The 27,067-nt window shown below is 34.5% G+C and overlaps 1 protein-coding gene across 3 annotated transcripts in view; it reads right to left on the bottom strand.

Annotated features, from left to right (window-relative positions):
• The window catches only part of LOC132706122 (A disintegrin and metalloproteinase with thrombospondin motifs 9), a 124,785-nt gene that overhangs the window by 51,757 nt on the left and 45,961 nt on the right, over positions 1-27,067 (bottom strand). For all 3 annotated transcript variants that reach the window (XM_060677256.1, XM_060677258.1, XM_060677257.1), the window contains exon 3: positions 23,758-23,932. In XM_060677256.1, coding sequence (XP_060533239.1) covers positions 23,758-23,932 — 175 coding nt within the window. The remainder of the gene's footprint in view (positions 1-23,757; positions 23,933-27,067) is intronic.

Genomic DNA, 27,067 nt, shown 5'->3' with positions numbered 1-27,067 from the left:
ATCTTCTTCAGGCAATGTTTCTAAACAAAGTGGTGTCGGGGCCGACCGCCATGTTCGCCTGATTTGTCGCCTTGCGACTTTTTTCTTTTTGGTTACTTGAAAGCGAGAGTTTTCACACATCGTCCGCCGATTTTGGAAGAATTAAAGGCCGTCATAAGACAAGAAATTGCCTCAATTCCCCAAGAAATGATCCATCGTGTAATGATGCGCTTCCGCGAGAACCAACAAGAGTGCCAATAATGGTCCTCATTTAAAAGACATTTCAAAAATAATTAAAAAAATGTTTGCTTTATGTAGTTTGGTTTTTATTAACATCCCATTTTGCCGCATCCTTTATATTAACGTATATTACATCTTCAGGTTTACGGATGCAGCAAAGTCTTAAAGTATTGCCATTATTATATTTTTCAAAAGCCTTTGCCACAATAATTATTAGAGGTTTTACATTACATACATTTCTTTAGAAATTTCTGAAGTAAAAGAACGCAGCGTGTCAAAATTCGTGAAATGGTCTCAGAAGAGCTATCAGGCAATTGTGGCGTACTGCATTAGTCTGCTGTAAGGTATTTACACCTCTAACGTCAACATTGTAGCGCGCAATATTATGCAGATGACACACATTTACACACTCACATACACACACATCTGCCATTCACTAAATATAATTTGTTTTGTTATTGTCAAACAATATACGACGATTTAGAACATCTTAAATTAATCTTATTCAAGCATTCCTTCAACATGAACCCAAATAAATGTTGTTTAGTGATATAGTAGTAATAATAATGTTTATTATTCCAAATTATAGTATGTACATGCCAAATTATACAAACTTGGATACAGGAATAATGGGCCTTCCCTTCCCTAATAACAAAGAACTAATACATATTACAACATTTCATATTCGCCTTAAATACAATAGTTGAAGTTTACGTTATGTAGCGCGGGCCAAAATAAAATTTTCAAAATGTCTCCCGGGCCGGAGGATTATACCGCGTATGCTTTGCACAAGCGGAGGTTTTGGATGGAGTTTTTTCCCTGCCCAATTTTTTTTTTTTTTTTACAAAAACACTAAGTATCATTTCAATTTGAATAAAATATGTCACGTAATTTTTAAAGAAATATTATTATAAATAAATAGCTATTAGATAAACCAGTCAATGAAAGATTTTATTTTGTTACTTATTTATGTCTTAACGATACAGATTATTTTATATTGACACATAGTTATTACAATTTAACATTTATATTGCATTTCGTAAATATAATAGTTAATAGAATTCAAAAAAGAAAAGAAAAACATCAAACGTTAAAATAAATATTTAAAGTTAATGCGAAACGTGAAATCTCGAATGTTCATCTGACATTATTTCTTCAAAATTAGGTTCCAAATCACTTGTAGCAATCCTTAATACCGAGTGTAGATTTTCGTCAGTAATTTGTGATCGATATTTATTTTTCGTGGAAACCATTAAAGAAAAAGTTCTTTCACAAATATATGTCGAACCAAATAAAACAAGGTATTTTTGAAAATTTTCTTTTAGTAAATTATTTGATTGTAAGTCAATTAGTTCTAGTTGAATTTCAACAGGAGCTTCTTGCACATCGAAATTGAAAGGTTGGCTAATTAATGCTAAAGGTTTTTCAATAGCTTTGAAATCTTGAAATCTTCTTTGGAATTCAGAATGCAGGTCTTGTGTTATTGCACTATATTTAAAAAAATCTGTATTTTTCAATGATTCTCGCCGTGCTTGCAATGAGGGGGAAATGATTTAATAATTTATTATTAAAGTTTTCAGCAAATAAATTGAGTTTAGTCATAAATGCTTTGACGTTTGAGTACATATTGAAAGCGAATTGGTTTTTCCCTTGTAGATTTATATTTAGTTCATTCAAATATTTTACGATATATACTGAGAACGAGAAATCGTTTAGCCAAGCCTTATTTTGCAATTCAGGAAAATCATGTAGTTTTTCTTTTATCGACAAGAAGGATACTATTTCATCAAGCAAATATTGAAATCTGTCCAAAACTTTACCAATGCTAAGCCATCTCACTTCAGTGTAATAAGGAATTTCGTAGAAGTCACTTTCAATTACTTTCAAAAATGCAACAAACTGTAGATGATTTACGGCACGTCCTCGGATAAAGTTCACAACTTTGGTCACAACAGTAACGACGTGATTCAATTTCAAAACTTTTCTGCATAGCACCTCTTGATGAATAATGCAGTGCAAAAAGAATATATCGTGTTCTGGTTGTAACTCTTTTACTTTGTCGGGAATTCGTTTAAGTAAGCCTACATTTTTCCCTGTTAAACTAGGACAAATCCGTAGTGACGCTTAGTATTTTATTCCAAGTTAAACTTACTTTAACTAAACACTCTTCAACAGCGAGAAAGAAGTCTTCACCAGTAGTTGTATCTTTCATTGGATGCACACTAAGAAGTTCCTCGCTAATTTCACATTTCTTGTTAATGCCGCGAATAAATATTAATAATTGACTTGTATCAGTAATATCGCAGGACTCATCTAAAGCCAGAGAACAATAGGTAAAATCAGCAATTTTTGTTCTTAGCTAGTCAAGTAAGTTTCCTGCAATATTTTCAATCCGTCGTACTATTGTTTTTCTCGAAAGGCTTACATTTTCAAAAATATGTTTCTTTTCAGGACAACATATCTCCGACACTTGTACCACGCATTGTTTAACAAATTCTGCTTCAGAAAACGGCTTACAGAACTTAGCAATTTTGTTGCTTATTCAAGTTTTTTGCTACAGTTTGAAGTTCTTTTAAAGAAAGTGATGCATATTTTGGATGTTTTGTTGTAAAGTGCCTGTTTGAATTGTATTCTTTGAAAACAGCAATTGTTTCCTGACAAACTAAACAAATTGCTTTCTTATTAATGTTTGTAAAAAGATATTTTACCGTCCAAGCTTCATTGAACTTTCTGCATTCCAAATCAACTTTTCTTTTTTTAGATTGACTCATTTTACAAAGGTCTACAAATAAATAATTTAATTAATACAATAAAATAAAACCAATGTTTTAAAATTTTACTTACAAAAAGTCCACTTTTTCAATTTTATGTTTGCAAACTAATATTAGACTCGAACAAAAAAGAGTATGCGATCAGTGCTAAATCAAAATTAACAATACGCGTGGTGCGACCTGTCGTCCCTCGAAAAGTGAGAGGAGTGCAGCATATGCCGTCCACACATGCATTTCGAACCTAGCGCGATCTCATTTGTGTTCGACGAAAAAACCGCCCTGAGAGCGATCGTCGCGAGCGACCCGCATGAGAATCGCGCGAGGATTGTTTCAGGCTCGCGACATCGTCCACACTAGTGTAGTCAGCCGACCGCCCATTTTATTAAGCCTATTACATATACAGTACTCACACTAATAATGTTGATGTCAACAAAACCTCATAAAAGACTTTAAAAAAATTTGCGTGCGGAATTTTTCAACGGGCCGGATAAAATTAGCAAAAGGGCCGGATCCGGCCCGCGGGCCGGCTTTTGCCCACTCATGGTATAGAAGAATAACAGGATACAAGTAAAAAAAGAAAGAAGAAAGAACGACAAGCCTACAGAAAAATAGAAAAAAGATGTTTTTTATTTAAGCAAAATGCTTAATCAGTGAACCATCGTAATTTCATGTGTCTGTTGAATGAGCCAATAGATTAGGTAAAATCATATATGTCGGAGATCGTAAGAAATAATCAGAATATTATAATAAAAATAATAAAAAATAAATAGAAACCCGGTGGGAATCGTTTTGATGTCGAGCGAGGCGACATAGGGTTAGACTTCTCAGGCATATTAAAAGAATGCACAACAAAGTGCTTAAAACAAGTGAATAATCTAATCACTTAATTGATTATTAACGGGAATCCAACGATCCGCGACCCGCTAGATCAACTACAAAATAGCCAATCACAAACAAACTATTAAAAATCCTTAACCAGTCCTTTTATAAAGTCAGACTATCTTCGCCGGTTAGCGTTCCGTTCACGTCGGAAAATACCAAAGCGGGTTCCCATGGGTCTACAATTTTACGAATGACAGAATTATAATTGTATAAATAAATAATGAGAGTCAAAAATAAACATTCCAATTACCCAAAACGAAATATGGGGAAATATCGACCACTAAGGGCGCCGACATATATTATTATTATAAATTATTATTAATTATAAACGCAATCTGATAGGAAAAGCACTTTTTGAAAATTTGTTGTTTATGAACAGGTATACTTAACAAATGTTGTGTCCTTTTAATGTCAACAAAATTCAGAAATGATCCATATATTGTATCAGCATCAGCAGAATTAAAGTTTCACATAGAAGTGACCTAGTTTTTTGAGATAATGAGTGTCGGTGCGAATATAATAACTTTTTATACATACTATGTGTTCTTTAAATTTTAAATTGACATCAACAACAACAAGACCTAAGTTTTGGCATGAATTTTTAAACGAGATTGTACTATTCCCCAATCTCAGTTTTATACGTTCCGTTAACTCTTCTCGAATGTTATCATTACAGAATAAAAGAACCACAGATTTGAAGAAGGTGTCTTATCACAAATTCTTAAGTGATTGTCCAAGTCGGAGTTTTGAAGGTCGTTAACGGTATTAACCTGAGACTGAGAAAAGGACATGTAAACCTGGGTATAGTCGGTGTATAAATCATGCTGGCAATACTTAAGAGAATTTAAGAAGCTAAACGTATATACACCATAAAGGAGGGGGCCGAGAATGTTTCCTTGAGGAACTCCTATTCTAACCTAATTATATCTGAAGAGCAACCATCATAAACGACTCTCTGATACCTGTCGGTCAAAAAAGACAATATTACTGAGAAGCCAATACTAACATACCTTAAAATAGATATTATGAATCATGTCAGAGGGTTTAGTGTAGGGTCAAGGTGGCAACAATGGATCAACTTTTGTTTGACACGCTGTAGCAAAAAAGTTATGAAAGTTATAACTTTTCATTTTATTTTCAACAAACTATGGCTCCACTAATTTAATTACCCACGATTACTTTTTGACATAATAGGTTGGTTGCATCATGACGACCATTTTTTTTTTAAGTTTGCAAATGATCCATTGTGTACTAAGGTTAGGTACAATGGCTCACCCCTAAGTAAACAATGGATCACTGGAGTACACAATGGATAATTATTTTTATAAGTATTAAAGAATGGACATACTAAAATGGATATAATTTTTTATTTATATTTATAAAAATAAAACAAATTCAGGTATATAAGTAAGTAGTTGACAAATCCCTTATTCGCTAGATTATAATTAGCAACTATATTTTGAGACTAGGTACTAATAAGTCAAGTACGAATAGGTAAATGATAACTCACTCTTTTAGTAATAACTAAACACATATCACTTTGGTAACGACTAAACTTGAACAAAACATAAATGACAGCTTCTTGATTCCCTAGGTCATAACCAGTAACTAAACTATCTGACCTAAGGACTAGAAAAAAAGAACACAACGAAACTTAAATTAAAATTGAAAATATTGTTGATTTCTTACATCTAGGCGCAATAACAATCGACATAAACATAACTTCTGATATTAGAGATCATAGTAATAAGCAAACAAACAGAATTAAAAAATGATTTAATTAACGTTGAGGGCAGATAAATCTAATGGGAAACTATAGAAAGACTGCTGTCTTGAGGTACTGCCACTACAAATTGGCTTTGGTAATATCAATTTGACGTCATCTTCTTTCACGAAAGATATGTCAGGCACATTGGGAACTCGAAATTTATTTTGTTGATTTTGTCTTAAAAAACTTATTTGGTATTCTAGATCCTTGTCTCGAGTTTGCAGTATTTTGCCTACATAGTACAATACTTTCTTTTTAGTCGCAAATTCTACAAGCACATATTCACCCTCTTGTGGCGGTCCTGGTAAATGTTGTTGCAGATCGTCATGTGTTAATATTGAGACCTCATTTTCTTTGTCGCCAATCCAATCTGAATCATAATCATCGTCATGGATCATGATCCATTGTGTACTTGCGAAGACTGAGCCATTGTGTACTAGGACGCCATTAATATTTAAAAATTGTACCCAGCCGTAAATTAAACATACTAATCAAAAGTTTCTGCAGGAAAATAAGCCTAATTAAGTACATTTTAAGGCACGTATACCAGCACTAAGTTATAGATATGAAAATACATGATAGAAAGGTTCAAGTCTTACCTTCTAATTCGTATTTTTGCAACCAAGAACCAAAAACAATGATCAGCACAAATCAGCCTGGCCAACGAGGCACACCAAATAGTTCGAACGAGTTCCGTTGCCGAATAGAAGTAACGAGTGAGAGAGAAAGCAGATATCTCTGTCCCTTTCGCAGGAATAGCGTGTGATCCATTGTGCACGCCCTAACCATTGTTGCCACCTTGACCCTAATCAATCATAACTAGAAGAAATCCAGACTGTCTGTAGGGGATAATCTGATTGGTTCTTAGGTACTATTTTCTCTACCACTTTTGAGAATGCCCATAATAGTGAGATCGCAAGTGGCTAAATTCAGCTAGATTGTTAGTTTTGGATATCGGAATATTTGGTCCAAAAAATGACGTTAGTATTATAAAAACTAACAGTAAAATTTAAAAGTGACAATTTTTTAACATTACTTTAGCAGACAAAAATTTGATAAATTCTAAGCTGAAAGAACCATTGTTGTATAGTCTACCAACATCATGTCTCGTTCCTTATTATTTTGCTAGGTCAATGAGATAGCAAGATAAAGCGGCGGCAGCAGTTATGAGTTGGTAAAACAACCTCTGACCCCGCTGATTTCAAATGAACTTGCAATGGAATTTAATTGGTTGGGTATAAAGAAAAAGGAGAAATTTTCTAAATTAACACATTAGTGCCCGTTGACGTATTAATACGTTTTTTTCATCCAAAATCTTGTAGCCGTTGACGTAGTAATACGTCATTAATTGTGACAAATCTAGGTGCCGTGGACGTAGTGGTACGTTATTTTTGGTTGTAAATCTAGGCGCCGTTGACGTAGTAGTACGTTTTTTGTTGTCATAGTAAATGTCACATTATAACTGATAATTTAAGAGTTAGCTTGTGTTCTGCAATAATTAACTTACGAATTGACTGATTAATTAAGTAATTTATATATTAATTTAATTGTTTGCCCTGCGATATCATGGAAGAAGACGACTTTGAATTAATTAATAAATGTAATGAGGTATGTGCCGATATATTATCTGAGTTTGAAAATGATGAAGAATGTAACAGCGACGATACAGATTTAGCAGAAAGTAGCAGAAAAAGAAATGTTTTGCCAATTATAAGTGAATCTGAAAGCAGCGATTCAGAAGACACGATATTGGAAAACGAACAGAACTGTTCAACATCAAATTGGTCCCAAATCGATAACGATATTACAGTAAACCCATTTTTGGGAAATTCTGGGGTTAAAGTGTTCCCAAGAAATGCAGAAAATATTTCAGACGTGGTGGATTTGTTTATAGATGATGATTTTTTTCAATTATTAGTAACAGAGACAAATAGATATTATATGCAAAACATGCATAAATATAAACGTGTAAAAAGCACAAAGCAGTGGCGAGATACCACGATAACAGAAATCAAGAAATTTTTAGCTTTGAATATATTGATGGGACAAGTAAAAAAAAATAATGTTAACGATTATTGGACTACTGATCCGTACATGGAAACACCAATTTTTGGTAAAATCATGACTAGAAATAGATTCAGGCAAATACTACAATCACTACATTTTTGCGATAATAGTGCAATCCCTGATGACGCAAGTCGACTTGTTAAAGTAGAATCAATAATGCAATACTTTATAGAGAAGTTTGATAAAGTCTATAAACCAAAACAAAATCTATCGTTGGATGAAGCCATGATTCCTTGCAGAGGTAGAGTAAGTTTCCGAGTGTACAACCCAGGAAAGATTACAAAGTATGGGTTATTAGTGAGAATGTTGTGTGAATCCGACACTGGATATATATGCAAATTTAAATTATATAGTGGCAATGGAGAAACATTGCAAAACCTGGTCGTAAACCTTTTAGATGGTTATGGAAATATTTGGCACCATGTTTACATGGACAATTACTACAACAGTGTTCAGTTAGCACAGAAGTTACTCTACAAAAAGATAAGAATTTGTGGAACTATAAGAGAGAACCGCGGGCTACCACACGATCTAAAAAAAATTACTTTAAAACAAGGACAACACAACTTCCGTAGAAAAGGTGAAATTCTAATACATATTTGGAAAGATAAAAGAGTTGTAAGAATGATTTCAACAATACACCAGGCTCGAATGATACAAACCCAGAAAATAAATCGAAAAACTGGCGATCTGATACAAAAACCAGAAACAATTTTGGAATATAATAAGTACATGAAGGGAGTTGATATAGCAGACCAATACCTTGCTTATAATCCTATTATAAGAAAAACTGTGAAATGGACAAAGAAGGCTTTTATGTTCATATTAAATACTGCACTGTTCAATTCATTTGTTGTCTTCAAGGTTCTGAATCCAGGAAAAAAAATAAAATTTTCATCTTTTTTGAAAAATATTGCGCAAAACTGGATTGAAAAAGGATATGTTCATTCAGAGAGTCCAGGAAATGTATCCAAGAGAGTTTCTCGCGAAGATGCACCAATGAGACTTTCTGCAGACATGAGACAACATAAAATTGTGAAAATTACTAGTTCAGGCAATAAGAAGTTTCCTCAAAAGCGCTGCAGAGTTTGCAAAAAAAACGGAAAAAGGAAGGAAACCTGTTTCATGTGCTCATATTGTGTAATTCCTTTATGTATGGGAAAATGTTTTGAGGATTATCACACAAAAAAAAATTATTAAATCTAAATAATAAATCAATATATAATAAAAATAATTTTTGTTGGTATTTTTTTCTTGTTTTTTTTAAGATTAAATATTTTAAAATCTATTAATCGAAACACTGCACAGAACTATATTTCTATCCATCTTAGCAACCGAGTGAACTATTTTATCATACTACAAAAACCTAAAATTGAGAAATATGTAGCATTGAAATCAAATAGCCCTAATATTATATCCTACTTTAAAATAAAATATGCCGGCTCTCAGCTATAACAACATCACTGAGCATTTTTTTTGTGGGAGGCACTCCCTCCCTATGGGACCGACCTCGGATCCGACCGCGTCAGGCGAAAGCCCCGTCCTCCCTTTACTTAAAAAAAATTCGGCGCCCCTCCCGGTCCCATAGGGCGGGAGGGGGAATTTTTCGAAAGGGACGCCGCCGAAAAATTTTCAAAAATTTTTTTGAGGAGGGAGGAGGAGGGAGGTCGGGTACTTCCTCCCCCGACCTCCTCCAGAACTTTACCGAGTTGGGTCCCGATCGGAACGACGGTCTCGGAGATAGCAAACTTTTTGACCTTTGACCTCCTCAAAACCTCAACAAAAAAATTCGCCAATTGTCGATCTCGGGCTCGACGCGTGGCCTGAGTATAGGGCTTTCGGGGCGTCCGGGTCGGGTCCGCCCCCGACCTCAAATACTCAAAAATCCGACGCTACCTCAATATTGAGGAATTTTTGAGGAGGTAGGGCAAGGCGGCGCTCGACGCCCCTCCGCGACCTCACTCACGCCCCGAGGTCGGAATTTTCGATTTCCGATTTTGGGAAAGTGAAAAACGCGGTCCTTTTTTTTGATCCCCCCTTGTCGCCCCCCGTTTGGGAGGAGATCGGGGAGGAGGGTATCGTAAGAAAGGCCGTTCCTTCGACCACCTCCCGTATCGATCCGAACCCGGCCGGACCTAACGCGACCTTAATCGACGCGTTCAACGACAACATTGAAAAAGGTCATATTTTTGAGTTTTTGAGGTAGGAGATTTTTGAGGGCGGATCCGGCGTTTCCGACCCGAGAAACCCCCCCGTGCCGGTTTCGAAGCGATTCGGCCGGTAAACCTCGGAGATAGCAAACTTTTTGAACTTTGAGGAGGCGCCCTCAAAAAAAACTCCACAGACGGGTATAGGACATGGGCCTTCAGAACGACGCCCGGGTATAGGCGCGTCGACGTAGGTACTCGAATTTTCGATCCGTCCCATAGGAGACGAGACCCTCCCTAACCTCAATACCTCCTCAATTTTGAGGGGCGTCCTTTTTGAGGGTTCCGGTGCGCCTCGGGCCCCTCTACGCGAATATACCGTCCGCGCCCCGATCCGACCTCAAATAACTCCGAAAACCTCGAAAAACCGAAAAAGGGCTACCTCCTCAAAAGCGATTTTTTGAGGTCGCTTCCTCCTCGAGATTTTTTTCTGAATTCGATGGCGAGAACCCCGACCCCCCAGGTCGTACCGTTTCCGAGATAGCCCCCCCGACTTCGCCCCCCTGCCCCCCATCGAAAAAATAAAACCGGTTTTTTCAATTGAAATCAAATAGCCCTAATATTATATCCTACTTTAAAATAAAATATGCCGGCTCTCAGCTATAACAACATCACTGAGCATTGACGGTATTCGGTAGTTAGGTATCAGGACAATGTTTCGGCAAGCGCCGTACGTAATTAGGATTTCTAAACGGCCGGTATAGTGTTAAAATGGGCCAAATTAATACTTGATAAGTAGGTATTATGTTTTTTAAAAATAAATAGGGCGTAAATGTAATGTAAATAAAGTATAAGAAATATAATTTAATAAAATATATATTATGGTGATTACTTAGTTGAAACTTTTTTTAAGGAGTGATTGCTGGACCGAGTTAAGATAACACTGACTTTTTTGTAACCTATATACGTTTTAGATTACATATCTCTTTTGATTCTAGACTTCTTTTTCTATCGTATCTTATTGCTTAGTTTTTGAAAACAAAAATAAAATCCACTTTCTCTTCACGAAACTAAACTAATTTTTTATTTAAGTAACCAATGTTAGAGACAATCTCATATTTTTGGTTTAAGGAATCGCCCTTCATAAAATTCTTCACATTAAATTTTTCACATTAAAATCGTTGATGGGTTAATTGATAAAAACGTTTTTCCTATTTTTTTAAGGCTTATTTTCATGGTGATAGGAGGTACCATCATGAGCAAAAAAACTAGGAAAATTTTTAGGTTGATAAAAATATTACGCTCTCTCTTTAATATCAAATTGAAAAGTCATACTTGTTCCAGTTTTTTTTGCTCGCGATAGTACCTACTCTCATGAAAGAGGTCTTACCGATGAGAGTTTAATGAGGTTTGTATTTAATGAAATGAAATACATAAATGTATACCTACATCATCGTGGAGATTAGTATCTAAGATCACTTTCATGAGAGTACTATGAGAGTCATATCAAGCCTTTATTTAAAAAGCGGATGTAGGGATTTTTTAAATTTGTTTTTTAAACATATAAGATACCGGTCTAGTTCTTTTTTTATAAAACCTATGTTTCTCAAAACTAAAATACTTTCAGATGCGGATAAGAAGACAAACACATCACAAACATCAAAAGAATGTGAGAATTCAATAGCTGCTTGGCTGAAAAAAAACTACTTTCATCAAAGAATGACAGAAAACCTGTCAAATATTAGTTATTCTTTTAGAGTTTAGTTCAAAATATAGTATCTTGCTCTATTTTTAAGATACTTTATAGTTAGGTTGTTCTATATTTTTGCTATATTATATACCTACAATTTTTTCATATCTACAATAGAAAAAAATGAGATGTGTATAATTTTTTTTTATTAATGGTATCAATGGGCAGTCCTTCACTTTTACCATCCAAAGCAAAATTAAAGATTAAATATTAATTGAAAAAAACTTCTGCATTTCAAATATCGCCTGCTATTCCAGTGATGACTTCACCAACCATACCCAATAGGTATCACAGTACCAAATACTGGGATAGAATTTTTGTAGTCGTACAACCAAATGGACTACTGAACATTAACTTTTCAGTATTTCTCATAGGCTGTTGGAAATAACCTAATAATTAAGGTCCACTGGTGTATCTATATACGATCATATATCCTCACAGTCGTATATACTAACGATGTCTCAACTAGTATAACTGGATATCCTTAACAAACATCCTACGGACATACGTATCTAATATACTGTGCACGTTCCAATTAGTAACGTCGTATATCCTGAAGACGTCTTAAGGAAGTCCCTTAGCTGAAACAGTATATCCCTAGGATATACCCGTCAGATATCCCGAGGATGTTTTACGGACGTCCTTGTGCTTTTTGGGTTCATCTCTAGTTATTTCTGATCTATGGGTAATAGGCCGCATCCTTGTCTTAGTCCTTTTGTAATAACTATTGGTTTCATTAATTCGTTGCCTATCTTTATTTGCGCTTTTGTATCATTAGATAATCTTTTCGTTATATTCATAAACAGATTATACTTAAAATAACAGCATGACATTTTGTTTATTTATCTATATTTTTTTATACACAAGAATTCCGTCGTGTACGTTTTAAACCTTTGAAAACTGCGGCGATGCTCAGCCCATCAAGCGTCGACCTCGCGGGTATCGATCTCAGTTCGATCACCCTCTCCCTCTCTCTATCTCTCTCTCCCTCTCGCGATACAGCAACAAAAAATAAGAAACCCGGCGAAGCTTAATTTTTAGCTGTCGCGGTTCAGCCGGTATCTGCGTGCCCTCGGGTCGCGATGCATCTCCATCTCTCGGCTATTTAGCACGGACCATGTAAATCGCGGTGGTTTCGGCCCACTCGCGAACTATCGCGAAAAGGTGGTTCCCAGCAGATCGTCGTTTTGTTTGTTTTTGCCGACGCGCGGTGGAAAAATCAAACGCCGCAACGACGACGACCCTTGTCGCCAACGGTTCCCGCTTTAGATAAAAGGAACGGAACGAGGTAAAATTGATTTAATATATTATAGTAGCTCGCAAAAAAGGCATTTTACATGTTTAGTGCAAAAAAATAGTATTTTATAACATTATTCAATTTATAGGAGTAATGTTTAATAAACGTATGTATATTCGAGTTACTGCAAAAACATATATCTGAAGCACAGAAACAAAATATCGAGAATCAGGAAAAGTTGAAGAGAATGGTGTATTCATCTTAAGGAAGGAACAATATTATCATGAACACTTACTTACATACAAGACAGGAGTTGCAAGAATGTGTAAGAAGTTAGACCAAAAGAATATATGCAATAGACTTGCGGCAAGGTAAAGAAGTCATTAGTAATAAAAATATTTGTAGAAATGTGTAGTACATTAAACTGTACCACTGAAACTATATAAGTATTAATAAATTTCAATTATGTTAACGTAATTTTAAAAATGCCAAAGGTGCCTTACTTGATTCAACTCTGTATGTACCTCTATGCAGAGGTGGAGGTAATCGAATGTACCTGTAGACCTGTAGTTTGGTTATACGGTTTGGCACAAAAGCTTGGCATGAGCCATTTTTGTCGCAAGGCTCTGTATGTAATATCCTTTAACCAATTTGTTGGACCTACCGTACATCAAGTACAGGCATAAATTTTGATAATCTCTTTGTATAAATTAATAGGAACCACCAATAAATATTAAATAACAATATATCAAAGTGGCAGTAGGTATATGACCTTTCTTGGTAATTTTTGAAGTCTTAAATAAATATATTTGAAGTTTATTAAAAAAATTACTGATAACTCCTAAAAAGGTGTATAAAGGTAGAGTTGCCTTTGTCATAAAAAGAAAAAATGTTATTATTATGGGCTTTTATTTGGACAAGGCACTGTGGATTGTACGTCAAATACAAGGAAATGTGAATGGAAAATAATTATTATATTAAATAATTATTATACTATATTATACAAGTCGCTCTGGAGCCGTGAGTCGAGAAACCAGGATGCTGTAGATTTAAATTATTTTTGTATCACCATTTTTATGTGATTCTCATGTGGCTATGGGAAATGTCTTATTTGTAAAGTAGGCTAGGGGTAGGTGCCCATAAATGTGTGTTACCCCAAGGCTCACTCGCAACTGGCCTTGACAAATTGCACACTGAATTCAACCAGTTTTATTGCCATCATCAGGTCTAAACCCTATTTTGCTAAAAAACGAATTTTGTTTTGTCATTCATAAATTTCATTTGAAAGACGTCAACTTTTACCTTAGCCGGTGGCTGTAATAAATAGGGGCCGATAATGACAACAAAATATTCAAAAGATACTCACGGGTTAATAAAAAATTATCTTTTGAATGTGGGTTGCAGCACCCTTAGATAAAATTAACGTATATTCATGTGTCTTGTGTGGATTTAGTACCTTATGTACGTCCTCGATCTTTAAAATAAGCACCCTTTCCTAATTCGTATTCGGATTATACCTATCTAGTATCGATTGTCAAATTACAAAGTATACCATTTGACCGTTTGCTACATCGAGATCCCTCGCGAGACGAGACTACCATTCGACCATTTGTGGTGTTCCCGTTTCAAACAGCATACCCGCCAACAGCTGAGACGTGACGTACATAATTTTTAGGTTATAACCAACGATCTTTATAGATATATTAAGTTTAACACTTATTTTAAATGATTTATCTTATTAAGTCAACATCTTATTATATATATATATATATATATATATATATATATATATATATATATATATATATATATATATATATATATATATATATATATATATATATATATATATATATATATATATATATATATATATTCAAGTTACGTATGAAGATATCTCAGATGTACAGGAACAAAACGTCAACCATCAGGAAAGGTTGAAGAGAATGGTGAATTCATGTTAAGAGGATATAAGAGAGAAAGCAGACCAAATGACCTTATACAATAGACTTGCGACAAGGTAAAGAAATTATTAGCATTAAAAATATATGTAGAAATGGGTACACTATAATGTGCCACTGAAACTAAATAGGTATTAATAAATTTCAATTATGTAAACGTAACTTTAGAAATGCAGAAGTTGCCTTAGCAGTTCCCTTCAACGCAGTAGGAATATTCCTGTACAAATAAAAGATTTGAGTTCTGAGAGGAAGCGAGTGGCCACATATTTTTGCCACAATCCTCTGTACGAAAGGATTCGCATTTGGGAGACAGGTTTTGAAATTTATTATATATTCTGTTTTGCAAAAAAAAGAATTTTCACTTATTTATGACTTGCTATATCTATGACGATTCCTCCTGCGTCGGGTGTTTATAAATCAAAACTTGCTGACGTTTCGCCAATTATTAGTTTCAGTTATCCTCTGAAGAAGTCAACAGGGTGATTGGCATAAATGATTGTATTTCAGCTACTAAGTTTCTGGTTGCCTCTTTCTTTAGCCGAAATAGCTTAATAAATTTCTCTTTAGGAATTTCAAAAGGAATGCCATGATCCCTTATAGATCGAGATTCCAATCTTTTCACTTCTCTAAAGATTGTCTAAATATTCGTTGAAAACTTATAAAAATAGACAGACCTAAATACTGATTTTCAACATTTTTTAAAGCAACTAAAAAGTTTACATAAAAATTTGTGACTCCATGTCTTGAAACTTTCAAAACTGCCTTTAGTTTATCGCAAACTCCGCAGAATTACTGAAGAAAATTTCAAAACTATCAACTAGTAACGAGAATAAACACATAAATGTTATGGCTAAGTTAACAATCCGATTTAACAATGCATTTTTAATTGATATTAAATTTTGGATGAACAGAATACAAATAAAATAGCCATCATTGTTACTTGGCCAAAATCTTTAAGTTAGCAATAATCATGATCACTAACTAGAAACAAAAGACAATCGTCCCAATTTGGTATACATGAAATTGAAAGATGTTATCAATGATAATGCACAGATAATGATGAACCTCTGTTCTCTCAATAATAACTTCTTCCACCATAAGTTTAACCAGTGGTCAAACATCAACAATAGATTACACAGTCTAAGTCAGGAAACAGAAAAAATAAACATTGAGTAGCTATGAGACTCATCAGTAAAACAACTCTACCAAAAAGGACTGAAATATTAATACTAGCTGGGAAAAATTAAACAAATAACATCACGAGTGCAGCTAAAGAAGCTCTAGGTACCAGAAATAGCAGTAAACACAGAAAAACTCCAAACAAAGCCGAGAAGAAAAGGAGAAATGCAAAGAAAAGAAGCGTACCTAATGTATAGGACACTAAGGACCGCAGAACCATATGAAATTATAAAATAACTCGCAATGAAACATCGTAACTAGTTACACAAATAAGTGAAGATACTGGGAAGAGTTTTCGAAACGAAACGAATTTTCAAAAAAAAATAATAAATTGGCAATGAATTCTTAATTAGGAGTGCTTAGAAATGCAACTATACCATGAGGCTATATATGCTTGTCATATCTTTGTTTATAGTTTGATTTTGATAATTTTCTCTCCTTACGATAGGCAGATCTAACCAAAACTAACCAAATCCAAAGCAAGATCAACGGAGAACTTACCAAATTAACATTATTATGGATGAAATAATAAGGGGAGCACGCAAAGGGCGAGGATACATAATGAACGGTCGCGAGACTAAAATTCTGAACTACGCAGACGACGCTATACTAGTGGCACAAAACGACCTACAAGGATTATTAATAGTATATTATGCGACAAGTGCGGTAAACGGCATTTGACTCACGAGTTTCTTTGACATGAGCGGAGTCAGTGACTTAAAGAATTTACCGAACGTGTTGCATACTATACTTTTTCTACGACCGTTAGTTTTTGGGTCCATTTTCGTAAAACAACACGAATACATTCACTGGCATGACCGTTAGAATTGTCAAACGTCAAAATTCAAAGCGTGGGGAAAATCTCCGAAACCATCCGATTGCTCCTAAATCCGTGCGGTAAAATCCCGGAAATGTCCGAAATGGCTCGGATTCATGGGAAACGAAACTGACGTGGTAAAGTGCCGCTTCCCGTACGCTAGATCGGTGGTTAATTAGGTATTTTGCAGACGGGAGTAGAAAAAATCATTTAACAGCACAGCTAAATCACTTAACATCATTATATCTGCCTGTAAGGCAAAATCTATGAATGCAATGGAAAAATTATTCAACAAGAGATAAAATTTCTAGGAATTCAAATCTCCGGTTATAGTGATATTTGGAACAGAAGGACGTGAACACAATAACAAAGCAACTAGGATAGCAGCATGCTTAAATAACACAATTTGGGAAAACAAATACAGGATGTTTTCTGATTTTAAAAACAAAACTTCATATAAACATATATCCTAAACGTCTTAACTTTTGAGATACAGGGCGATAAAGTTTTAAAAAATAAAATATATTTTTTTAATATCTGTAGTACCAGATATTTTAATGAAATTTGGTACACACGATTATGTATCAAAATAGGTTATACAGAATTTCACATATCTGTTTTGGCAGACATTGATGAGGCGCCACTGATTTCTCTTAAACAAAAAATTAGTCCTATAATCTCTAATTAAATCTAAATAAATTTAATTTCTTAATTTTTTTCAATTCGAAGTACGGTTTTGGCTTAAAAAAATAAAAAACTCTTCTCTGTATGGTCATAACAATATCGTTAATATGATAATTATTATCAATATTATTTCTTAATTGTCTATCTGTTTTATGAAAATACTTCAATAAATCGAAGTACAAAATTAAAACTCTGTCATATTAAAGATATTGTTGTGACCTTGCAGCGAAAAAATCAAGAAATTAAATTTATTTGGATAAGATTGAAGATTGTATGAATAATTTTTATTTTATGAAAAATCAGTGGCCAAAATAAACAGGTGAAATTATGTAAGCCCGGAACTGGTGTATTTAAAAAAAAGTAATACACTAAATAGTGACTCTCGGTACATACAAAACAACCAATCATTATATACACAGCAGAAACATGACCTAAAACAATGAAAGAGAGAGCGAAGCTAGAATATCGGAGAAATGCGTAGTCTGGATAACAAAAACGGCTGGACATTAAATCGAAAACTAGAATAGATCGCCATAGAAAAAGATGGAGTGACAAACACACAGTGGCACAAGAAAAGATGATGTTGTGTCTATTTATTGACGTATTATATTTGAATATGTTGTTAGACAACAACAAGTAAGTCGGTTATCACATTGTTGAGCAAGCTCCTAGTTTTGTGGCTGTGGTTGGAATGAACCTATGGTGACCGTTGGTGCTTGCGGCCGTCTTCCGTTCTTCATAGTCCACCGCATGCGGCCACAATCGAGAAAGGAGCCGCCGCGCAGTCTAGCCTAGCCTGTGTTTAGCTCTTGGCTCGGGCAAGGCTAATGAGGACGTGATCGAGCGGCGGAGGATCTGCGTATACGTGCCTCGAAGAGTACGACGATCGTCCGACTACACGTCTCAATCTTGACGGCATATCTTCCACGGTTTCGCGAAAATTCCTATCGCGCGGCGTATCTAACATCGCGTGCCTTTTTTTTTAAATATATAAACGAGTTTTCGGGGACCATCGTTAGGCTCGCTCTAGTAGTAGGTTGGTTAGTTTTATTAGTGTTATTTTGGTGTTATTTTGTTAAATTTCCACAGAGTACTGTAATACTGTAATACTATTTACAAATCTTCTGGATTGCTCCTGTCTTTTATAGTTTGTTCATTGACTTCTAATAATTTCCTCACGAAAACGGCCATTGTCAGGGTCTTTTTGATTTTTTGAACATAATCGACACGCCCTGTAAATCATTAAAAAAATTGCGGAAATAGAGGACAGTCTCCCACATTTCCTTGGCCAAGAATTTTTGCCAACACAGGAAGTGGTTTCCGAGAAAATATATTTTTTCCGAAACTATGCAGTGCGCCGTAATAGTCATCGCGTCTAGACTGAGCCCGAGGATTTTTATACGGATTTTTTCAAATATCTCGAACAGCGTGTGCGAAAGACAAAAACCGTAAATACAAAAATTGTACTTCTTGATGTGACCTATAATACTGTTTGAACCGAATTTTCAGGGTCCTTTAGATTTTTGTCCAAAATTGCTTGAAATAAAAGTTACCGCTCCGAATCTTCTACAGTTCCTAGTTCAAGAATTTTGTCGATCGGGATAATAGTTTTCGAGAAAGTAACTTTTTTCTGGAACCCAAAATAACGCAAACACTATTTTGAAGTTTTTTGAGTCTTATTCCGACAGTTGAAACATAGGAGTCGACTTTTACCTTTCTGCCAAATCCGAAGTCGGTAGCTGCAAATGTAACACACCCGCAAATTTTTCAATATAGCACGGAATATTTTGAACACCCTGTGCAATAGGAAAAAACCTTAAATACGAAAGTTTTAGCTGTTTATGCGGGCTATATTGTCTTGAAAATGAAATTAATATGTTCAATATAGTTTTCTAGTTATAGTCAATTTTCAATAATAGGGTGACCCTTTTTCCAGTATTTTTGAATATGCGGCGCACCCTGTACATTTGTGAAAAATTGTCGGGTATAAAAGTTTGTGAAGACCAATCTTCTGAGTCTTCTCGTTTAAGAATTTTTTCGGTAGCGTTTTTTATTTTATTTTATTTTTATATTTCCAGGAACGGAGAACGGACAGACACGAATTTAGTATACTTTCGAAAAGAAACGATTTCCTCGATTTTTGAAAAGAGTTGATAACGGAAGATTTTTAGGCCGGATGATGATGTGATAAAATTATTATAAAAACTAAGAAATAAAGCATTAAACAAATTTAAACAATCCAAAAAATATATCTGCAAACGAAATTTCAAAAATCTAATTCTGGTGCATTGGAAACTAACCATAAAATCATCATTATTGCAAAATAGAAAATTTAGTACATCCCCGAGGTCCGTTCGTTTCAACTTTAATGTTTGGAATTTGCTTCCCCAGTCTGGAACCAATGGCTATTGCGTGACTGTGATGTTCTGGAAAGAGTGCAACGAGCCGCTACGCGCTGGCCACTTCAGCTTAGACATACACCTTACGATGATCGTTTCAAAATACTTAGTCTGCCAACATTAAGGCAGCGTTGGCTGCGAGGGGATCTCATTCAAATGTATAGGTTTGCGCATGACCAATTTCCATCTGACGTGCCCCTTGTGTTCTTAAGCAATGATGAACGCCTACGTGGTCATCCATTTAAAATAAAGAAGGACCAATTCAGGACTTCACATCGCCTGCATTTTATAAGTAACAGGACTTTCAATTATTGGAACAGTTTACCCCCAGAAGTTATGTGTGCGCCGAACTTGTCTGTATTTAAACGTCGCTTGGACAGTGTATTGTTTCACAGCAATAACTAAATGTTTATTATATGTGTTGTGTTACTAACTATCAATGTGCATAATAGGTTTTCCTCTGCACTTTATTCTCAGTAATAATAATAATAATAATAATAATTGGTTCTTGCATTGTCGGTCCATATTTTTACGATAGCACGCTGACCACTGAGCGGTACATTGCAATTATTACTGAAATTCTGGATGGTTTTCTAGCCAGCTCATAACTGCCGATGCACATATCAATTTTTGACAACCATAAGAGAAAAAATAAACCAGATATTTAGTAGAACAATACTAAAGGCAATTCGCTCAATAGGAAAACGCACTCAGAAATGTGTTGGTTAGTGAAATGTCAGGTGCTGTTTTTGAAAACCTCTTAAAATAACTCTAATAGTTAACCACAAATTAATTATGTTTTTTTGTTTTCTTTCAATTTTTTTATTTCCATGTTTCTTACGCTCAGATAAAACAATAACATTAAAATGGAGAAAACTGCTTTTAAATTAATCATAAAAATAAACAATATTCCACTCTTCCTCTTCAAAACGAGGCAAAAAATTTGGAGTTACTTTTAGATACAAAGCTATTGGCCGTTTAAAAGGGTTGTATGGCTCAAGGCATATTCTAACTCGAAGTCTGGAAAGAAAACCTTATGCGATGTTCTTGTTCTCTCCGTGTTTAATCACTGTGATATTAGCCTTATTTGACAGCTAATTCGTCACAACGAGATTAAATAATGCTGGCTGAGGTTTATTTACGACATCCGTCGCGGAAGACCTATCAGCTACAAGCTGAAGCAAGCGGGATAGACGAATATGAAGACGCAGCGATTGATCCACCGGTGTTGCCTTTATTTCAAAATAATTAGGACAAAATATCACGAAAAATAACTTTTAGAACAGACGTGAATAACTTAAACTTTTTACAAAACTTCTGTATTCCTCCTGCAAGTTCGACTAAGCAAAAACCGATGCCGGAGGAATCCAGAAGTTTTCTAAAAAATATTACAGTAACCTGTGGAAGTTTCTTTGAGAAATTAACTTAAATCTAAGATTTAAAGGGGCCATAATTCCCCGCAATCTGGTATATTTGAAAGATCCTTTCGTTACGACTTAGCTATATAATGACGTGCCCCATTCCGTTCAGAATGCGACAATAAATAATTTTCCAAATAAACTAAAAACGTGGTTATGTTGTAAAATTTAAAGAGAAAAAAAATGAAAAAAACATCGAGAAGTTACAGAACGCAGGAACTGTGCACTGCTAGAATTCTATATAAAATTGTGGTACTAATAGTGCTTTAGCCGCGACTTTAGCTAATAGTTTTATGCACTTGTGCCTTTTCTTGTAATTTTCCTTGTCGAAACTACCTGAATAAACTATACTATTATTACAACAAATTAAATTAAAACGAAAAATGACATTTATATATAAAAACAGGTAGTAATATATTTTTAATTACAGGTATATGGTTATAAATTTTAATTTAACAACCGAGACGCATTTAAATCTAATTGCTCAGTCAGTAATAAATTCGAATATCTCATTTTGTTAATCTCCATAGCTTCCAACAAATTTAGTTTTTTGCTTTTTGAATGATTATGTTAAATATCAAAATTATCGTCAAAGTTGTGCATTTCTGAATTTAAATGAATGGCATAGTTAGAATCCGAACTTTCATTTTTACACGCCATTTTATGTTCTTTAATGCGTTTCTTAAATCTTCTACCTGTTTGTCCGATATAAATTTGTAATAGCACCATCAGTAAAATTTTCAACAATATTAATTAAAGTTTTAGAATATAATACTGTCTTTAAACCTAGATATACTATCAACAATTCATTCGAACTAATTAAGGTTAAAGACACAAATAATCCTCCTAAGGCAATTCTAGTTTCATTTGACGTTAAAAACTTATTTCCTACTTTCCACCAATTGACGTAATAAACAAAATAGACAATATTCTCAGGCAGAGACATCCTATCATAAAACAAGACTTGCTAAATAGTTTAATAGTTTGTTTAGACCAAAATTATTTTAAATTTAATGGTCAATTTTATATTGCTAAAGAAGTATTAATTATGGGAAACCCACTTAGTCCACTACTTGCAGAAATGTTCATAAACAATGTAGAAAATATCATACATAAACAAAGTAAGAGTAAGAGTAAAGGATTTCTCTGGTGATATAAATACGTAGATGATGTATTTACTTGTTTCACTAGAAACGAAAGACAATTGCAGTCCTTTTTGAATCATATTAACCCGATACATAACCGGAAAAAATGTACTATAGAGACGGAAGAAGATAACTCTCCAAACTTTCTGGACTTAACTATAACTAAACTACAGAACAAGTTAGATTTTTCCATTTACCATAAACACAATAATACATAACAATAATACATAACTCAAATCACCCTTACACACACAAAATGTCTGCCTTTTATGCTTTTATCAACAGACTACTTAATGTACCACAGAAAATTTTGAAAAAGAATTAAATATTATAAAACAAATAGTTTTAACAATGGTTACGACCCCTCTTTGATAGATAAGATTATAACTTAAAGCAGTTTCAAATAACTCTGAACTCTATCTAAAATACATAGGAGAACCTAGCAAGAAAATATCGAAACATCTATTTAAATTTGGTATTGATTGATTGAGTCTACAAGTTGAAATGTGGATCTTGTAACAAAATTTATATCAGACAAACAGGTAGAACATTTAATAAACACATTAACGAACATAAAAGGGCATATAAAAATATAAAAGTCCGCATTATAACTATGCCATTCATTTAAATTCAGAAATGCACAACTTTGACGATAATTTTGGTATTTAACATAATTATTCAAAAAGCAAAAAACAAAATTTGTTGGAAGCTATGGAGATTACCAAAATGAGATGTTCGAATTTATTACTTAATGACCAATTGGATTTAAATGCGTCTCCGTTGTTAAATTTAAATTTATAACCCTATACCTGTAATTAAAAATCTGTTACCATCTGTTTTTATATATGAGTGTCGGAATATAGTCATATTTTGCATTTGATAAAGGCACGGTGTTTCCGAAACAGCTGGCAACGATCTGAACATTATTTGTTCTAATTTAATTTGTGTTAAATCGATTTTCATCAAGTAAAAGCCACCTCAGTCCTATTTATATTAATATTATTATTATTATTATATTCAAAAAATATACAGTGTCTTCCATTTAAGAGGAGTACATTTTCCTCATTTTTCCTAAACCCTACATTCGCTGGTTTTTCTACTTTCACCATCGTAATCAGGACTTTTTCCGTCTTCTCTCGCGCAACCGTCGCATTGCGAAAACTTTAATATCTGTCTTCGGACGTTTCGACACGGAATTAACATAGAAATAAAACGATTATTTACGGGCGATTTCCTAACTCGAATCACAGGTGCGACTCGCGTAGGTGCCGCGATCGCCTAATACCCACAAAAATATCATGTTCGACGCTTACCGTTGGTGACGTAATTGGCTTCCAATTCGCCCAGATCGAGCACTTCGTTGGTATCTTTGCCGACGACGTGTGGCAATTGTTTAATGCGGTGCAGGATTGTGTCCATGTTGCCGGACGTGAAGTTCTCCGCGGGTTCGATGTAGTAATTGCTGTCCGAAGATCTGATGTAGCCGGTCTGAAAACGAGCGCGAAATTACGTTACGAAACTACATGGGGCGCAGAGGAAAGAGAGTGCACGGAAAAAATAAACGCCTGCCAGATTTCAGGCCTAAAGAATTTAGGAATTATCCTACTCATTAGGGAAAAGATTTCTTATTTTAAACACCTTTCGGGAAAAAAAGGAAAGCGTTTTTGGGTGGGGGAAAACAACTTAATCATACTCGACATAAAATGGGTGATCTCCAGGAGAACAATATTTTAATATGACATGCATTATTAATTTATAATTAATAATAATTAATTTCTAATAAGTCAAGTTCTGTCTTCCATACTGTTCCATACGAGGTTCACTTGGAAAGTTTCCGACCTCACCCTGAAGAGGGCGGCACTAGTGGCTAAAACAGTTACTTATACTTAAACTTATACTTTTACGACCTACCCCGTGATTAACTTTGCGTACTGTTTATAACTCCGCAGCCCCATATAAGACACCCTGCCAAGCAGACCCTTACCCGTATCCATTCCAGGACCCTTGAAACATGTACATAAGAAATTTAGTACAAAGTAACAATTTATTACCTTTTATTTCAATACATTTCTACAAAGTATATATAAAAGTAATATACAAAATATTAATAAAGTAAAGTCACTATCGCTACTGCGGTCACCTAGTTCAATTATCAACTCTGCCACTAATTGTTCTCGATAAATATTTTCTTCTATTGTTACTCGTTTTTCGCAGTTAGACCAGCTTTGTGCTGATATTTTAGCTACCTGTTGCCGAATTACGTTTATGGAACCATCACTAAATTTTAGTGCAGTGTTATTTCTTCTTATATACGCTTTCAATTACGTATTTTTAATTTTTCAAACAAACTGCCACATGCTACTGTAATACTTTTTACAAAACTTCTGGATTCTGACAGTTTCAGTTAAGCTCTGAAGAAGCCAACAGGATGATTGGCGAAACGTCAGCAATTTCGACTCAGCAAAAACCGACGCAGCAGGAATCCAGAAGTTTCGATTTTGTAGTCTTTATTAAAATGTTTTATTTTTAGTAATTCCGGAAGTTCTTTTTTCGTGTAGCTCTCTTCAAAATATGAATATAAATCAAATTCTTTAATTTCTTCTTTATTTGGATTTGGATTTTTTCTAATTTGGGATGAATGATACGAGACATTATCCAACATAATAACAGCAGTCCTCAAATATTTCCGCAGTCATGTTTTCATGGTAATCTGTACTTGGATCTTTGACGTTTTTGGCATACAAAAACAAGCCATCTTCCACACAACCATTTTTGGAGCCAGCATGAAGAATTATTATGCGTTTTCCATGTGAAGCGTCGTAGATTATACGCCTAATTAAAAACTCGCAATGTACCAGCATCTCCTCTCACTTTCCCCTTGTTTTTATTGCTGCTCCTACTTCCCCTTCTGAAAATTGTAAACATTTAGAACAATTTGTTTAGCATTTGCAAAAAATTCAATCCGTTTTTTTATTTGCTGCGGTAGTTCGTCTTCTAAATTGTCTCTAGGTTTGACCACTATCTCCACTTGATCTCCAAATTTTGCGTTGTTTTCCATGTCTTCTTTTAACAGGGGAACATCTGCTTCATTCCACAGTCTCCACATTTTAAAGTGTTAAGAAACAGGAACCGTCAAAAAATTTTTAATTGTAAGATTCTAATAAATATTTAACTGTATTGTTATGACGTATGCCGCGAATATAACCATAGTCTTTGTTGTGTCTTTGACTGTTGTTGTTTACAAATCGAAAAACTATGTAGAACGCACAAAAATACAAGAAGAAGAATGTTGTTAATCGACAGGCATACAAGACAAAAATGATTATTTTCAAACTTATTTGTAAGATACATAGAGACAGGTACTTACCCTTACCCTTTGGACTATCCAGTAAGAACAGCCTCAGCAGCACGGTCAAAGCTCGAGAATCAGGTATATAAATATCTACTTACTGGAAAGATCACAGTCAAATGCAACCGTAATATATATGAACATTTACGTTTCAAATAATAATTTCTACAAATATTCGTTACGGTCCATCTCAGGTCCACCTCAGGTCCATCTTAATACAGAATAAACATCTGTTGGGGTGGGTTATACCACGGTCATGCGGTCGATCGCCGGTTAAGATACTGATAAATGCACTATACTTTTGGTCGTATTATACCAAAATTTCAGTCATTTTGGAAGGGTGGTATTTTAGTTGAGAGTCGCGTGGAGGAGTCGACGTGATTGTGAAAATGGAAAAAATTAAGTATAGAGCTGTTATAAAATATTTATTTTTGAAAGGCAATAAGTCTACGCAAATTAAAGTTGAGTGGACTCTGTGCATGGCGACTCTGACAGCTGACTTTAAACGTGCCCGTAAGTGCTTAGAAGATGATAAAGGTTCGAGACGTCCAGAAACTGTAACTACCGATGAAAATATTGCCAAAGTTCATTAAATGGTGTTGCGTCGAATTAAAGTGAGATAGCAGAGTATTGGGACCAATTAACTACTGTAGAAAAAACTTGGATATTCCATTATGAGCCCGAATTAAAAATTCAGTCGAAACAGTGGACTATGAAGGGAAAAAAATTCAAAAAGGAAAAACCATTCCAGGAGCACACTATTGTAAGGCCTATATTTTTTCTAAACTACCCTATAAAATTTTTATATGTACTTCATAATAAGCAACCACTTGAGAGTCAAATGTTTTCTTAAAACCGCATTTTTCGCCTCTCACTCTGTCAAAATATCAAGTAGTAGAAGGGCGTCATTTATGAAAAACATACTCTTGGGGTGCAGTAAGATTTAAAGAAATATTTTTTCGGCTCTTGCATGCTATTATTTGCATTACGTGAAGACTAAAAAGTTAGTGTTCTTACGAGTACAGTAGTAGAATTTCATGATGGTTTGGTTTTATTGGCCAAAATGCCAAAGCACCAAAGGATTTATTGATAGGTTTCATTTTGAATTTAAAAAATATGTCCATGGCATTTAGCTAAATATTAGTGTGTTCTCTCCTCTATTTTACTATTTTAAACGTTGTTACTTTGTTGGTTAAATATCGGGGCTACTGTCGTGTGTCGTTGGCCTTCAGTATATTAGGGCCTGACTTGTTTATTGCACTGTTGCGTGTTGC

This window comes from Cylas formicarius, unplaced genomic scaffold (genome assembly GCF_029955315.1).
Source record: "Cylas formicarius isolate icCylForm1 unplaced genomic scaffold, icCylForm1.1 PGA_scaffold_8__14_contigs__length_24414737, whole genome shotgun sequence".
NCBI lineage: Eukaryota > Metazoa > Arthropoda > Insecta > Coleoptera > Brentidae > Cylas > Cylas formicarius.
This window is presented reverse-complemented; position numbering and strand designations above follow the sequence as displayed.